Genomic DNA, 15,950 nt, shown 5'->3' on the forward strand with positions numbered 1-15,950 from the left:
TCTCATTGTGGTGGCTTCTCTTGTTGTGGAGCATGGGCTCTAGGCGTGTGAGCTTCAGTAGTTGTGGCGCGCGGGCTCAGTACTTGTGGCTCATGGGCTCTACAGTGCAAGCTCAGTAGTTGTGGCACACGGGCTTAGTTGCTCCACAACATGTGGGATCTTCCCAGACCAGGGTTTGAACCCGTGTCCCCTGCACTGGCAGGCGGATTCTTAACCACTGCGCCACCAGGTAAGTCCACAGAAGCTTTTTAGTTTGATTTAGTCCCACTGTTTATTTTAACTTTTGTTGCTCGTGCTTTTGGTGTCACACGCAAAAAATCATTGCCAAGACCAAGGTCAAAGGGTTTTTCCCGTATGTTTTCTTCTAGTATTTTTACAGCTCAGTTCTTACATTTAAGTCTTTAATCCATTTGAGTTAATTTTTGTGGGTGGTGTAAGACAGGAGCCCATTCTCATTCTTTTGCAAGTGCATATCCAGTTTTACCAATCACATTTATTGAAGAGACTATCTTTCTCCATTAAGTATTCTTGGATTCCTTGTCAAATACTGGTTGACTGTACACGCATAGTTTTATTTCTAGGCTCTTGATTCTGTTCCACTTGTTTATGTGTCTATTTTTATGCATACTGCAGCATACTGTTTTGATTACTATAACTTTGTAGTATAGTTTGAAATCCGAAAGTGTGATGCCTCCAGCTTTCTTCTTTCTCAAAGAAAGAACTGTATGTAATAGTCATATAAACGCAGAAATAATTGTTTCATTTTAAATAGGAATTGTAGATATGTTCAAATTTTACAAAACCAATAGGTTTAGAATGTTTAACATCTTCCTGACTAAACCCTAAAAAGCTGTTCTTTTATTTTGATTGCCTGAACATACTGTTGATACTACTTGGATCTTATACTTGTATTTATCTTTTTATGTACATGTCTTCTCAATGAGATGATAAACCACTCAAGACAAAGAACCTTATCTGATACCTTTCTGAACCCCTAGCATCTGACAAAAATTTTATAGTTTGTAGGAACTACTTACAAAAAGGTTCATAAAAGCAAAATTAGAAACAAAAATGAATATCTGAAATTAGTTTTCATTTTCCCTTTAAGAATTTAAGCTCTGAAAGGAAAAAGAATATCTTGTACATATTTTCTCTAATGTCCTTTTCGTTTTACATAGACTGAATTATTTACTAATCACTCAGTCAATAAACATTTACTGAAGGCCTACCAAGTAAGGTACTATGCTATGCTCCGGGGAGACAAAAACAACAAAGGTACATTTGAAACAGTACCCAAGAAAAGCCCTGCTGAATCAAGTAATAGGTAATTTTAAAAGCAACCTGAGGGAAGAGGGGAAAAGAAGAAAGAATTTCAGAAGAAAAAAAAAATTCAGGGCCATCAAATAGAATTACATGACTATGAAGAACATTTCTTAAATGTATCAATATTTTAGCCTTAGTCATACCTGTATTTATAATTTGATTGGTGAGACTTTTAATGAGAGAAGTATTAACAGGTGCTTCATTAAGAAGGAGACCTAATCCTGAGTAGCCAACTTCTCTAAGCCGAATACGTTGTTTACTTCGTTCATAAACGTTCGTGCATTTCAACATCTGTTCCATAACCTGGTCACAACAGTAATATATTCTCAATATAGAGAACTAAGAACAATTGTCACTTAGGTTAATATCGAATAAATATTAGTGTACAATGTTTCTGGAGTATCATTTTATTCCTCAAGTATTAAAAAAATAGCACTAAATAGGGAAGAACACTCCATTATCTTGCTATCATTAAAAAATAAATTTAAAAATGAACTGGACTGAAATGCAACTGCATTTGAATAATTAATATGTTTAAAACCCTAGTTTATATAAATTTTTTGGTAGATGAAAGGAATACTTTAAAAATTTCTTTTAATGGCTACGGTGTAGATGGAAACAAATCCTGTAGCTTGCAAGAGGAACAAAGGTGTGCTCTGAAAGAAAACAAAGATACTTCTAGATAAATCTAGTAATCCATTTATGTGACAGTTGTCAAAATAATTTTCAACAACGAGGAAATACTTTGTGAAGCAACCTATCCATATGCTAAAATGGAAGAATGAATTAGTAACCCCATACTTCTTGGAGTTAGATCAATCTTTTACAAAGTGAGATTCTGAAAGTCTATACGGAAAGGATAATCTTGGCAAAATAATATCATGAACAACCCCTGCAAGGCCATTTTTGAAGAAATAACATTAAATCTCCATATAGGAACCCTGTGTGGGCAGATGCTTTAAAGAGTAGCCTCAGGGGTCAACCATAACCAATATTCAAGAGAGACTATGTAGGACCACTTTTAATTCACTTTTGTTTCCAAAGTTTAAGAATTCTAAACATAGGCAATCCAAACATGACCCCACAAGTAGACTTTATAATGTCATACTAATGATGTAAGGGGAAACAAATGTCACAGGCAATTTGGCATAACAAACAGGAGAATAAATCATGAAAAAAAAATGTATTTGCAGTAGAAATATGACTGCCTTCTTTAATTTTAGTTAACCGAAAAGGTGGAGTGGGCTGCTTCAGCTGAAGTTCAAAGTTTGGGATATTTTGGATAGCTTAATAAAATATGTCCTACATCCTTTAGCAAGTTATTAATTTCTCTGCCTCAGTTTCTTCATCTGTAAAATGAGGATAATAATAATATCCACTTCATAAAGTTGCTGCAAGAGCTACGTAAACTAATATATAAAAAGGGTTTAGTGCCTGATAAACAGTGGATGCTAAATAAGCTTAGTATAATCTGACACATAGACCCACTGTAAGTCAAAAGGGGGATAAGAGGTTCTACATTAGTATGGCAGAGTAGATTTTCCACCGAAATTATTGATAAGATTACAATATAATTAGTTTTAAAATACATAAACAACAAAAACATGATAAATATATATCAAAACAAACTGAACAATTTAAAACTAGATGGAAGTAGACATGAAAAAAAGAATTTACATTCATAGAATGGATATGTTCCATGTAAATGCATACACCCACAAATGTCCCCAAATATAAAGACTCTTAAGACATGTTTGTACCTTAAAAATGATTTCTCTTAGTCTGTCAGAGTATTTCTGATTTAAGAGCAGGGCATAAAGTATGTCAGCATTTCCTGGTTCAAACAGCAGTAAGAAAAGTTGACCTCTAGTTGGGCTGGTACGTAGGAGACTGAAGAGTATGTCCAAAATTCCAAAAAGCTTTTAAAATTAAGCAACACAAACAACCACACTCATATATGGAAGCATAAATAAAGTCATAAACCACAAATAGTTATTTAAGTCCTCTATACCCTATGTTCTAGCTTAACTGGATTATTTGATGTCTTCTGAACCCTCCTTGCCTTTCCTCCATTAGGCTTTTGGCTTATTCCATTTCCTTTTGTATATCCTCTCACTACTCACATTCACCCGCTGAACCATTCCTATCCTGCTTGGTCCATATGAAAAGCCATCTCTTCCATGAAGCCGTTCCTAGTCTCCTCAACATGTAACACTCTCCAGTGAAAACCTCATGGGACTTCATATTTCTCTTATAGATATTATCATACTCTTTTTTGCTTCATAATTATTTATAAACATTTCTTATCTATCCCTGCCTCCATTAGGCTAAAAATGATAATTCTTTCATCATTAAATACCTACAATATCTAGTATTACTCTATGTATATGTATAATAAAAGTATTCAATAAATAATTGTTTGACTAAATTGACCAAGAAAATATCATTGGCAATGAATCATAGCAGGTGACAATACAGCTATCATGAAATAAGATGATTATTCATTATTCTAAATATGAGAAGCTTTTGAAGTAGTTCAACCCTATAAGGAAATAGCCTAAGTTAACTCTTCTATATATTACCAATTATGAAGTTATAATAACCACTGAGTACACAATGCATATATCATGATAGAGGGCAAAATATTTGAGTCAACATAAATTAAGGATGCTCAGATTTGGTGTTGAGAGTGGTATACCGAAAGAGCACAGAAAGAGCAGTAAATACACATGGGTTATTTTTCCAGGTATATCAGCTGTGTAACTTTTTAAGTCACCTAATCTCTCTGAACATCTATTTCCAAATGTGCACATGGGAAGAGTAATTCCTGGTCTGTATATTTTGTATCCGTGGTCAAATTCTACCATGCATCAGAATCACCTGGAGGGCTTGATTTGGCCATATATTTGCATTTCTAAAAAATTCCCAGGTAAGTGGGTCCATACATTGAGAACCACTGTCTTAAAGGGTAGTTCTGAGGTAAAAATGAATAGTGTACATAGAAGTATTTAAAAATAGAAATACAGTTATAATTTACTCTTTATGCAAAATTTTTATGAACCTATGATATATTAAAATTCATGTTAGAAATCTGCCTAGTAACTTTGATAACAGTTAAATATACATCATGTGGCCTACGAAAACAGATTTCAGAATTGCCAGGACAAGTATTTCCACATACTGTTTTCTAGCTAATATTTTACTATTAGCTAGAAAATAAATGTTTTATTACACTGCCATTTATTTTATTAAACTTTCAGTTAGGAGATAAAATTTACCTCTTTAACTGCTTAATAATATTATATGTGACACTATAAACATTTTACTCTTAAAATGCTATATTACATGTAAGTTTAAAAGAAGATGATATAGCAACTTAATTATTAAAAAGTAATAACAGATTTATCCAGAGCATAATACCTGTTCTTCTTCATTGATAGCAGATATATAACCCATAATACTTTGTATCTCTTCATGAGTTCCGCCTTTGCACAGAAAATATTTAATTAGTCCATACAAAGAAGTCCTTATTGTTCGAATATCATCTAGAGACAGCTCACTATATTTACAATCACTCCTGAAAGAGAAAGTAAATGGGCAAGAATTGAAATTTTTATATTTTTGTACTTTTATATATAAAAGATTTCATAGTTTAAAAGAAGTTGTTTCCATGTAATTATTAGAATTCATAGAATCTTTGGCTTCTTTTTCTTTTTAAGGAAAACCTTTTGAAGTTAGGAGTTGCAATGACAAAGACATAAATAGTTAAAACAGCTTATATTTATGCAATACTAAGACAAAAATGGTTAAAACAGCTTATATTTATGCAATACTATGTAGCAGACACAGTTCTATGTGCTTTACACATTATTAATTCATTTAATTTAATCCTCAAAACAACCATAGAAAGTCATACAGTTTTATTATCTCCTTGTCACAAAGCAGAAAACTTTAGCACAGAAAAGGTGACTAAGTTGCCTATGGCTAGACAATTAATGAAACATAATATTCAAACCCAGTGTATGTGATCCACTGTTCATCATTTTAACCTCCACAACATCCTGGCTCTCTGAAGTTAAAGGTATTAGAACTGCTGGAAAATAAACAATCTAGATGTTCCAATCAAGTAACAGAAACAATATCAAACTGAGAAAGAATAAGGATATCATACCCATAATAAATCCTAAGTGTATCTAGGAGAAACTGTACACCATACTTCTTTCGGAAAACTCTCCTGCTGTCCTTGATGATGGTGGAAAGATATTGTATGTGACCTAAAATAGAAAGTTCACTCTTCAATTATATACCTAAAATAAAGTCACATAAGTAGTAATACATTTCTAAAACAACTATAAAATTTATCCAACAGCCTGCTCTCACCAATTCGAAAGGGAAAATCGCCACGGTTCCAAATACGGAAGTCAAAGAGTAAATACTGATACATTTGTTGCAGGAGCTGCATATTTTTCTCTAATGATACCTGCTCAATGAGTAACTGAATTGCCATCAATACATTAACATCCATCAAGGTGCTTGGCACCTGAAATCCAAATAGAAGAGGGTTCTGTAAAGTTCAGTTTAAATAACTGTCATTAAGCTATAATTTGAAATGATTAATTCAGAACATCTACTAAATATAAAACGCTTGGTTAGAAAAATATAAACAATTTAAACATTATTTTTTCTGATGTAACTCTAGAACATATTCCTAAAATAGTGTCTTTAAATGATGAAATATCCCAAATACCAAAGTTAACACACAAGGTCCTTATATCAAAGATTATACACTGTTATGTAAGATATGTAGTTCTTGTATAAGGTGATTCAAGTTTTAAAAAGCGGCTTGTGAAATAAATTATATCCATTAATATAACTTAAGCTATAATAGTATAATTTAAAAAATATATTTAATAAAAAATATATATATATATATTTATTTATTGGAAAGAAAAAAACCTCAACACTAACTGGTAATTACAATCATCAGTCACATGTACATAACGTTAGACTAGCTCACCTCTTGAAGTAAGGCACCAAGAATGGCAACTCCATGGGAGTGAATAAGATTGTCCTGGTTAATAGGATGTCTTTGAATAAAGTGTTTCACAATCAAGATAAATGTTGCAATTAAATTTCTCTCTAGTCTTGACTCTGTGGATTTGTGAAGATGTCATTAATTATCATAATTATGCTAATCACTTTTGTATCACATGTTCTATATCATATGCATATTATAACAAACAAGGAATTTGGTTCAGGAATTTGCATCCAAAGGTCACTTGCAGAACATAAATATCAGAGAAATCAGTGACTGCATATTATATACTTATATGAACATGTAAATATTTTCTCTACCATAAATTTAACAATGTTGTCCGATTTCTGCTAACAGTACAAACTAAGGATAGTCAAGAGTATAATCAACATCTTAAGTGTTTTCACTGAAGTATTATGCACTTTCTGAACTCCATTAGTAAAATTAGGGATGGACTACTTCAGCTACAAATGGTTAAGTTTCTTCATCATGGTAGCAAGACATTTCAATCTATCTTTCAATTAATTCTCAAGTTTCTCAATGACTAGTTCACGTTAATTTCAGCTTAATACCTGATGCCTTTGTGGAGTTCAATACCACCCAATCTCCTTCTACAGGTGTTATCAGTTCAGGAACTGTGCTTTCATTCAATCCCTCAGGAATCTGTCCTTCACCAAAGTGGCTGATTTGTTCCATTAGAGGAAAAAGTACATTTACTCCACCTATGCAGTTTATGCTGTCCTGAAAGAGGAAACTACAATTTTTTAATCTTATAAAACACAGGCAATTTTCTCATTTAATACCTACACAGCATGTATGAGGTTACAATTTGCTAAACCTTTAAGTAAAGTATATGATGGCCTAAGCTAAAGGAACCCTTGTACAGGTATATGCTTTAAAGAGCAGCCTCAAGGGTCACCAAAATCAATACTCAAGAGACAAGGCCAGACCATTTTAATACACCTTTGTTTTCCCAAGTTTACGAATTCCCAACATAGGCAATCTAAACATGACCCCATAAGTAGACTTCACAACGTAACACTAGTGATATAAGAGGTAACAACTGTCACAAGGCAATTAGTCACAACAAACAGGAGAACAAGTCATGAAAAAAAAGAATGTATTTGCAGTACAAATATGACTGACTCCTCTACTTTAAGTTTACAAAAAAGGTGGAGTGAGTGGCTTCAACTGAAGTTCAAAGTGACTGACTATTCTGGATAGCTTAACAAAATATATTCAGTATCTTAGACAAGTTACTAATTCCCCTAGCCTCAGTTTCTTCATCTGTAAGATGAGGATAATATTAATTCCCACTTTGTAAAGTTGTTACAAGGATGAGATAAGCTAATACATGAAAAGTGCTTAGTGCCTGACATACAATGGGTGTTATATAAGATTAGCTATTATTAACTGCTAAAATGTTCTGAACTGCCGTGTTTACATACCTTAAGTCCGTAAACCACCTCTTCATAGTCTTTGCCTGTTTTTCATATTGATTTTTAAAGGCTTTTTACAGTAAGTAAACTAGAATTTTGGATGGGAAGTGTTTTTTTCCCCAGTTGTCATGTCATTTAACTTTTTTTGGCTTTGATTTTGCTTCAGTATAAAAAAGCAATAGTCTTGTTCTTGATAATTCTGTTCCTTTTTGATTTCTACATATCTATACTCAAGGCAACAAAGACTGCTTTGATTTTCAAGTATAATGTATAACACAAATAATCAGCTTTCTCTATATAAGTAATCCATAAAACTATCCTTACAAAACCAATCTTATACATGACATCAAAAGTTAACTTACGAATTGGCAAACACATCATAAATCTTACTATGTAAACAGGTAAGAATAAGTGTCCTTATCTCAACTAAGGATTAATCTCCAAAATACATAAACAGATCATGCAGCTCAATATTAAAAAGACAAACAACCCAATCAAAAAATGGGCAGAAGACCTAAATAGACATTTCTCCAAAGAAGACATACAGATGGCCAAGAGGCACATGAAAACCTACTCAACATCTCTAATTACTAGAGAAACACAAATCAAAACTGCAATGAGGTATTATCTCACACCAGTTAGAATGGGCATCATCAGAAAACCTACAAGCAACAAATGCCGGAGAGGGTGTGGAGAAAAGGGAACACTCTTGCACTGCTGGTGGGAATGTAAATTGATACAGACATTATGGAGAACAGTATGGAGGGTCCTTAAAAAACTAAAAATAGAATTACCATATGACCCAGCAATCCCACTACTAGGCATATACCCAGAGAAAACCATAATTCAAAGAGACACATGCACCCCAATGTTCATTGCAGCACTATTTACAATAGCCAGGTCATGGAAGCAACCTAAATCCCCATCGACAGACGAATGGATAAAGATGTGGTACATATACACAATGGAATATTACTCAGCCATAACAAGGAACGAAATTGGGTCTTTTGTAGAGATGTGGATGGATCTAGAGACTCTCATACAGAGTGAAGTAAGTCAGAAAAAGAGAAACAAATATCGTATATTAACGAATATATGTGGAATCTAGAAAAATGGTACAGATGAACTGGTTTGCAAGGCAGAAATAGAGACACAGATGTAGAGAACAAACGTATGGAAACCAAGGGGGAGAAAGCGGGTGGGGGGGGGTATGTGGGGGTGGGTGGGATGAATTGGGAGATTGGGATTGACATATATACACTAATATGTAAAAAATAGATAACTAATAAGAACATGCTGTATAAAAATAAATACAATAAAATTCAAATTGAAAAAACTTACAAATTGGCAAACAAGTCATAAATCTTACTATGCTAACAGGTAAGAATAGGTGTTCTTATCTCAAAGTCAAAGAGAAAAAAGCTTTATACCACATGAATAACATGAGATTAAAACAAACTTATGGATTCATTTTTACATAGAAGAATTATCCTAATGATTTCTGTTCATTGAAACAATAAGCATATTTTATTGGTATTAAATGACTAGAAGACAAAAGTTTTGTTGTTGTTGTTTTGCTGATTTATCAGCAAGTTCCAGTATAACTATATTTTATATTTATTTTTATTTTACTTAGGCTGTAATTTCTATTTAATATATCTTTTAAGGAAATCCTGTATTTTAGAAATAGGATATCTCTGACTTTCACATTAGCCCAAATAATCTTTACTAGTTTAATCACTCAGTCAACAATGTTATTATGTATCCCTGTGCCAGGCACTGGGGGAAAAAGCAGTGTTCCCTCCTTTGAAGTTCTTAAGGACTACTGGAGAATCAAGCAAGCAAACAGTTAACTATTCACCATGATAAGTGAAATAATAGAAACTGCTATAGGCACTCCTGACAAGAATAGTTAACTCCATCTTGGGAAATAAGTAGAGGACTTTAAATAGAAGCAAAGACATTACATCCAGCTAAGACATAAATATGAGGCACATGAAAAAGGCAGACAAGATATAATGGCTAGACGGGGTTATGAAGAAGAGGAAAAATTACTCATCTTTAACCTCAGAGAGGAAAGATCTAAGTTTGTTTAAAGCTGATGGACAGGAGACGAATGTGATATAGGAGAAAAGGGATAATCAAAGAAGTCTCTGAGGGGTTGAAATCTGTTACACAGTTTTAGGGATTAAATACCTTAAAAGTGGAGCTATTAACGAGGGCAGCATATTTTTCTTATGAAAACTGCTAAGCTCATGGCATAGTTTAAAAAGGTAATTACGTTACAAACAAATAGTCATTCAACTACTTATTTATTATCCTTCAAACTGTGTATCTGCAAACATTTTAAACAGGACTTATTCAGATCAATCTGGTGGTGCTCAAAAGACAAAAGTTTTTAAAGGATCAGTACACTTAAATAATACGTTGCCCATCGTTCATCATTAACTTACCTTAATGTCCCAGTTTACTACTTTGTTTCCTGTTAACCTTCCATGCAAACAATTAGTAGATAAATCAAGACAGATTGAATTTTTGCAGGCCTAAAAATAAAAGAAAAATATGGCAAACAGCTAAGAACAATGAAGACAAAACATAACTTTAACTATATATGGAACATTTCACCATAATTTTAAAAGGTATATAGTATAGTCAAGGATAAGATGCTTACAATATTAAGTTTAGTATTACTATTCTCTGATTGTCTTTTAAAAGAATCAGGGACTAGATTCTAATGCACTCACTCATCAAATGCAGGTCACTGCTGCTTGTCATCTGACAGATAAGGATTAGCTAGAACTTACCATTTACCAATCACATAGTTTAAAATTCCTTCTATTCTAAACCAATATATGCAAACAGATTTTTGACTTTTTAAAAAATTCAATGTTTTATTCCCATTAGTACAGAAAATTATATCACAATACAAAAATCAAACCACAGGCACAAGACATTATTTTCCCTTATATTACTGACTGACAATTTTAGTTATATTCAAATTAAGAGCTTTGTCTGCAACTCTAGAAACTGTTAAAGTTATTTGTTAACTTCCATAAAGGTTTATAAACCAGGGAACCTCACATGTAACCTGTGAACTGGCAGATAATGAAACATTCTTGAATCTAATCCCCAGACCAAAAGAAAATAAAGAAACCTACAAATTTTAGCACAGATGATGTGGTTGTTGCTTTTCTCTTAAGGCAACTGAGAAACATTGATTTAATAAAGTAAATGTAAATTGAGTTTACATTTAACTCAATGTAAACTGTATTAGTCTCCGAGACAGAAAAGTCTTTCTCCAATTACTACCTTAGTTTGGTACTATGTATCTATGACCTGTCCAAACACAGTAATCTCCCTATGGTATGACTGCCTCCAGTCTCTCTCTCCAATCCAACTTTGACACTGTAGCTCAAGACCTTTTTCTAAAATGCAAACCTGATCATATCACTCTTCTTAAAATCCTATCCATTGCCTACTATTTAGCCTGGCATAAGAGGTTTGCTATGATCTGGCCTCCACTTGGCCCTCTAACTTCATTTCTGGCCAACTGCTCCCACTCAGTGACCTATACCCAAATACACACAGAATCCAGCTTTACATTCTATGCCTTTGTAGGTGTTGCTCACTGAACATCCCTCCCTTTACTCCGCCTTTTAAAACACAAATCAAACCATCTTTTCTATGATATTCTATCCTCCTGGAAGAACCAACCACTCTTTCTTTGTACCCACACTGTATTCTGTATATAATTCCAACACAAAAATATTGTATAGTGGTTAAGCATTAAACAGGTTAGGTATTAACTAGAATTATGAGGCTAGGCAAGTTACTTATCTTTCCTCAGCCTCAGACAACTAGAGCTTAGAAAAGATACAAAGAGTAGAACATAACCCTCCGAGCTTTTGTAAAGATTAAGTGAAACAGTACATGTGAAACATTTAGCATAGTGCTTAATACATTGTAAACACCGAATAAATGGTAGCTAAAAAATGCTTATAAAATTATATTGCACTTATTTTTTACACATTTATTTCACTTTAGATTGTAAGCTTCTTAAAGCCAGAGGTTTTAACTTACTCATCTTTGTATCCTAAAAGTTCAGACAACTCTTGGCACAAAGAGAACACTCAAAAAATTTTAAATTGATGGTTAAACACCTCCTACAAATAAGTACAAAGACGAAAAACTGTTGACTGTTAAAATTTCCTGGAGTAGCTTTTCCCAAACTACCACTTGTTAATAAGTGAAATGAAAATCAAAATGTGTTCTATGTTCAAATAACTGGTGAAAAAGTAGGATAAAACAAATGTGAACTAGTTTCTTTATAAGCAGAATTTTTCAAGTGTATAATCCATCTCCAAGAAGGATACACAGAATGCAACATTCCCTCAACGTTATTTAACCACAGAATTCTTGTATCATGATATGTTACCATTTTCAAGAAATGTTCCTCCAATAAACTGTTTTATTGTATATATTTGTCATATCGGGTTTTGTGACCAAAAATAGCTATTTTAAATATTACAGAATTTTTACTTCCAAAAGTAAAAATTCAACCTTAATATTATTAAAATCAAAGTTACTTTGAAAAAAGGATATGCCAAAAAGACTCAGTTAGTCATCACATGTCTAGACATGTCACCGATTAGTGAGATTAAGTCCAATTATTTCCTATCCAGCTATACGGAATAGTTGTAATGAAAATAAGTATAAGAGATAGTCCCTGGAGGAAAAAAAGAAAGAGATAGTCCCTGCCAGGAAATAACTTAAAATCTAGTTTGGTAAACAAACATGTATATCCTTGGGAAAAAGTATTATAAAAACCAAACAAATAAAAAATAAGAGACTCAAGAGATATTATAACCAATGCAATGTTCAGATGGATCCAAGATTAAATTTTTAAAAGGCTCAACAAATATTTTGGGGAAAACTGGGAAAATTTGAACATGGGTTGTAAAGGACATGAATTATTGATCATTTTCTCAGGGAGGTTAATGATTATGTTGTAAAGTTTAGGAGTAAAGTGTCTTGATTGCTATGTTGATCTGCTTTCACAAATGATTTGAGATAGACAGATGAAGACCAAGTGCAGCAAAATGTTAGTAACTGGTGAATTTAGGTAAAGAGTATACAGGATTTCACTTTACCATTCTTTCAACTTCTCTCTAGGTTTGAAATTAATCAAAATTAAAAGTTAAGGGGAAATACCACCTGACAAGTAAATTTTATTAGGTTACACATAAACAAGTGTTCAAAGTAATAAATTATGACAATGTACTAGCTGGTTCAACTAGCGGGGGAAAGGTCTATGATGTATAATATCACACAACAGAAGCAACTTCTGGGTTAAAGTAACATTAAATATAATGAAGGCAATTAATATTGTTTATGCCACTTCTCCCTTTTCTTCCTCCCAGTTCTACCTTTGATCTTTCCCTCAGCCCTTGCTAACCTCAATTACTTTCACTAGATAAATGACTTTTCTTGAAGGAAAAAGGACTGGGCATGGTATGCGTATATGTAGCTTTTCTTCTCCTTCTGATGTAAACATTTCTTTTGTTTTCTTGTTAACCACATTTTAAAAATAAACAGGGAATTCCCTGGCAGTCCAGTGGTTAGAACTCTGCGCTCTCACTGCCGAGGGCCCAGGTTCATTCCCTGGTCAGGGAACTAAGATCCCACAAGCCGCGCAGCCAAAAAATTTAAAAAATAAACAAAGAAAAAGTTGAGCACAATTCTGTTTCAACTCTCCTTCCAAAAAAGAAGAATACATTTAAACAATTTCATTTACTGAAGTTGATTCATTAGTACAAATTCCCACTACAACCATTTCCATTCATACAACTGGGATGACATAATGATAACACTTGAACCACAGCTGAGAACTGCAGCTTAATTTTTACTGCTTCTCATCTTCTTTTGAAAATTAATAATTTTTAACAGTAATTCAAGCCCCTTCTTCTCAATTACCCACTGAAATGACAAAAGGAATAAAAATGGAATTTTAGTTCACAGCATAGTTACAGCTAGATGGACAGTCCATGCATTTACTCTGACCTTTGCAGTGTAGTGAAGAAGGATGTTACCAGGCAGGTCAGCCATGTCAGACTCTTGAAATTTCCAAGGGCTTAAACAGTTTGGACCTGAAAATTATTTATACACACATACACACACAAATCATTGAATATATATGGCCTCCTCAGGTCTGTGTAATCAGAAAAAAAATTTTAATTAAGCTGTTTCAAGCTTCTTATATAACACAGTTAAAACACATTAGCCAAAATGTACTTTATTTTTATATCACATCCAATTCGTCTAACACCTAGTAAAGTTCGGAGAGGGGGTAGATCAATCTCTACTACAGAAAGGAAATTTTATATAGCATTAAAAACTAATATAAAACATAACAAAGTTTATACATTTATCAAATGTAAAACAATTCAAAGTTGTAAGATAAAACAGCAAAACAACCAATCAATGTGAATAGATATCACAGAAATGGAACAGCAAATGAGTAGGAAAAAACTCTTGACCTTACTAAAAAAAAAAAAAAAACAAAACTACAAATTAAAGCAAGGTTCCATTTGACTTCAAAAAATGGAGGAAACAGTATTTACCATTCCATCTTAATGAGGCTGTAGTGAGTTGGATATACTTATGTGTTACTGGTAGGCACTGTCAATTGTTATATCCGTTATGAAAACTGAGTAGGTAACATGTATTGAGAGCTATAAAAATATTCACACCCTTTGAATATTTATCCTGGGAACTTATCATAAGCAAATCCATCAAAATACAAAAAAAAAAAAATTGGTACAATAGTTCATCATATTTAATCTTTGAAGTTTATAACTATTAAAAATTATAAACAACCTAAGTAAATCATGCATTATGAATCTAATGAAATATTATGTAGCCATTAAAAATAATCATTATAATACATAACAAATAATTATTATTTATAAGAGTAGAATTTTAAGTAGGAAAATTGTAAGAGTAAAATCCAAACTATATAGCTATAATGACTACACTAAATGACTTATTATTAACTTGGAATTTATTTAGATTAAAGGTCAGCTTCAAATACTTTGGTGAGTTTTAAAGTAACGACAAGGTTCTAATACAAACTTTTTAAGTGTGGACAGAGACATCCGTCTCAAAACTCCATGTAATCTAAAAAAAGACATTCTGACAAATAATAAGCTAAGCTGCAGAGTTAATATACATAACTACTTATAGGCTTAACTCCTGAATTTTGCAAATAGTTATGATCCAATAACAACCAGTGTGTATCTTTAAAATCAGAGCCAAGGGCTTCCCTGGTGGCGCAGTGGTTGAGAGTCCACCTGCCAATGCAGGGGACACGGGTTCGTGCCCCGGTCTGGGAGGATCCCTCCTCCCACATGCCGCGGAGCGGCTGGGCCCGTGAGCCATGGCCGCTGAGCCCGCGCATCTGGAGCCTGTGCTCCGCAACGGGAGAGGCCACAACAGTGAGAGGCCCGCGTACCGCAAAAAAAAACAACCAAAAAAATCCCCAAAAATAAAAATAAAATCAGAGCCAAATGAAAAAGTAAAAGCCAAAACAAAAACTTGTAATTTTATCCAAGAGCTCCTAATTCTAATGCCTTCATGAATTCTTCAGATATATTACTATATAAATTATAAAAATGACAAGTTTTGAATAAGACTCATATGACTCCAGAATCAGTTGTGTGACTTCTTATGAAGACAAACTTACACTTTGTTTCATCAATGTATTAAAATCTGTCAAAAGCACCAGCAGTATTATAGATTGAATTGTGTACCCGCCCACTCAAAATTCCTATGTTGAAGCTCTAACCCCCAGTGTGACTGTATTTGGAGATAGGGCCTGTAAGGGGTAATTAAGGCTAAATGATGTCATAAAAGTCAGGCCCTAATTCAATAGGGCCCCTTATAAGAAGAGGAAAAGACAACAGAGATCTCTCTCTGCACATACACACAGAGAACATATTCCATGTGAGGACAGAGCAGGAAGGCAGCCATCTACAAGCCAGGAATAGAGAATTCACTAGAGACCAAGCCTGACGGAAACCTGATCTTGAATTCTAGCTTCCAGAATTCTGAGAAAATAGTGTTTAAGCTATCTGGTCTGTGGTATTTTGTTATAG

The 15,950-nt window shown here is 33.3% G+C and overlaps 1 protein-coding gene across 3 annotated transcripts in view; it reads right to left on the bottom strand.

Moving 5' to 3' along the window:
• NBEAL1 (neurobeachin like 1) overlaps positions 1-15,950 on the bottom strand; it is a 176,273-nt gene that overhangs the window by 85,215 nt on the left and 75,108 nt on the right. For all 3 annotated transcript variants that reach the window (XM_067740941.1, XM_067740938.1, XM_067740939.1), the window contains 9 exons: positions 13,858-13,943; positions 10,251-10,340; positions 6,931-7,099; positions 6,341-6,474; positions 5,704-5,863; positions 5,495-5,597; positions 4,744-4,900; positions 3,084-3,242; positions 1,467-1,626 (listed from right to left, as the gene is read on the bottom strand). In XM_067740941.1, coding sequence (XP_067597042.1) covers positions 1,467-1,626; positions 3,084-3,242; positions 4,744-4,900; positions 5,495-5,597; positions 5,704-5,863; positions 6,341-6,474; positions 6,931-7,099; positions 10,251-10,340; positions 13,858-13,943 — 1,218 coding nt within the window. The remainder of the gene's footprint in view (positions 1-1,466; positions 1,627-3,083; positions 3,243-4,743; positions 4,901-5,494; positions 5,598-5,703; positions 5,864-6,340; positions 6,475-6,930; positions 7,100-10,250; positions 10,341-13,857; positions 13,944-15,950) is intronic.

The sequence above is a fragment of the Pseudorca crassidens genome, chromosome 6 (assembly GCF_039906515.1).
Source record: "Pseudorca crassidens isolate mPseCra1 chromosome 6, mPseCra1.hap1, whole genome shotgun sequence".
Classification (NCBI taxonomy): domain Eukaryota; kingdom Metazoa; phylum Chordata; class Mammalia; order Artiodactyla; family Delphinidae; genus Pseudorca; species Pseudorca crassidens.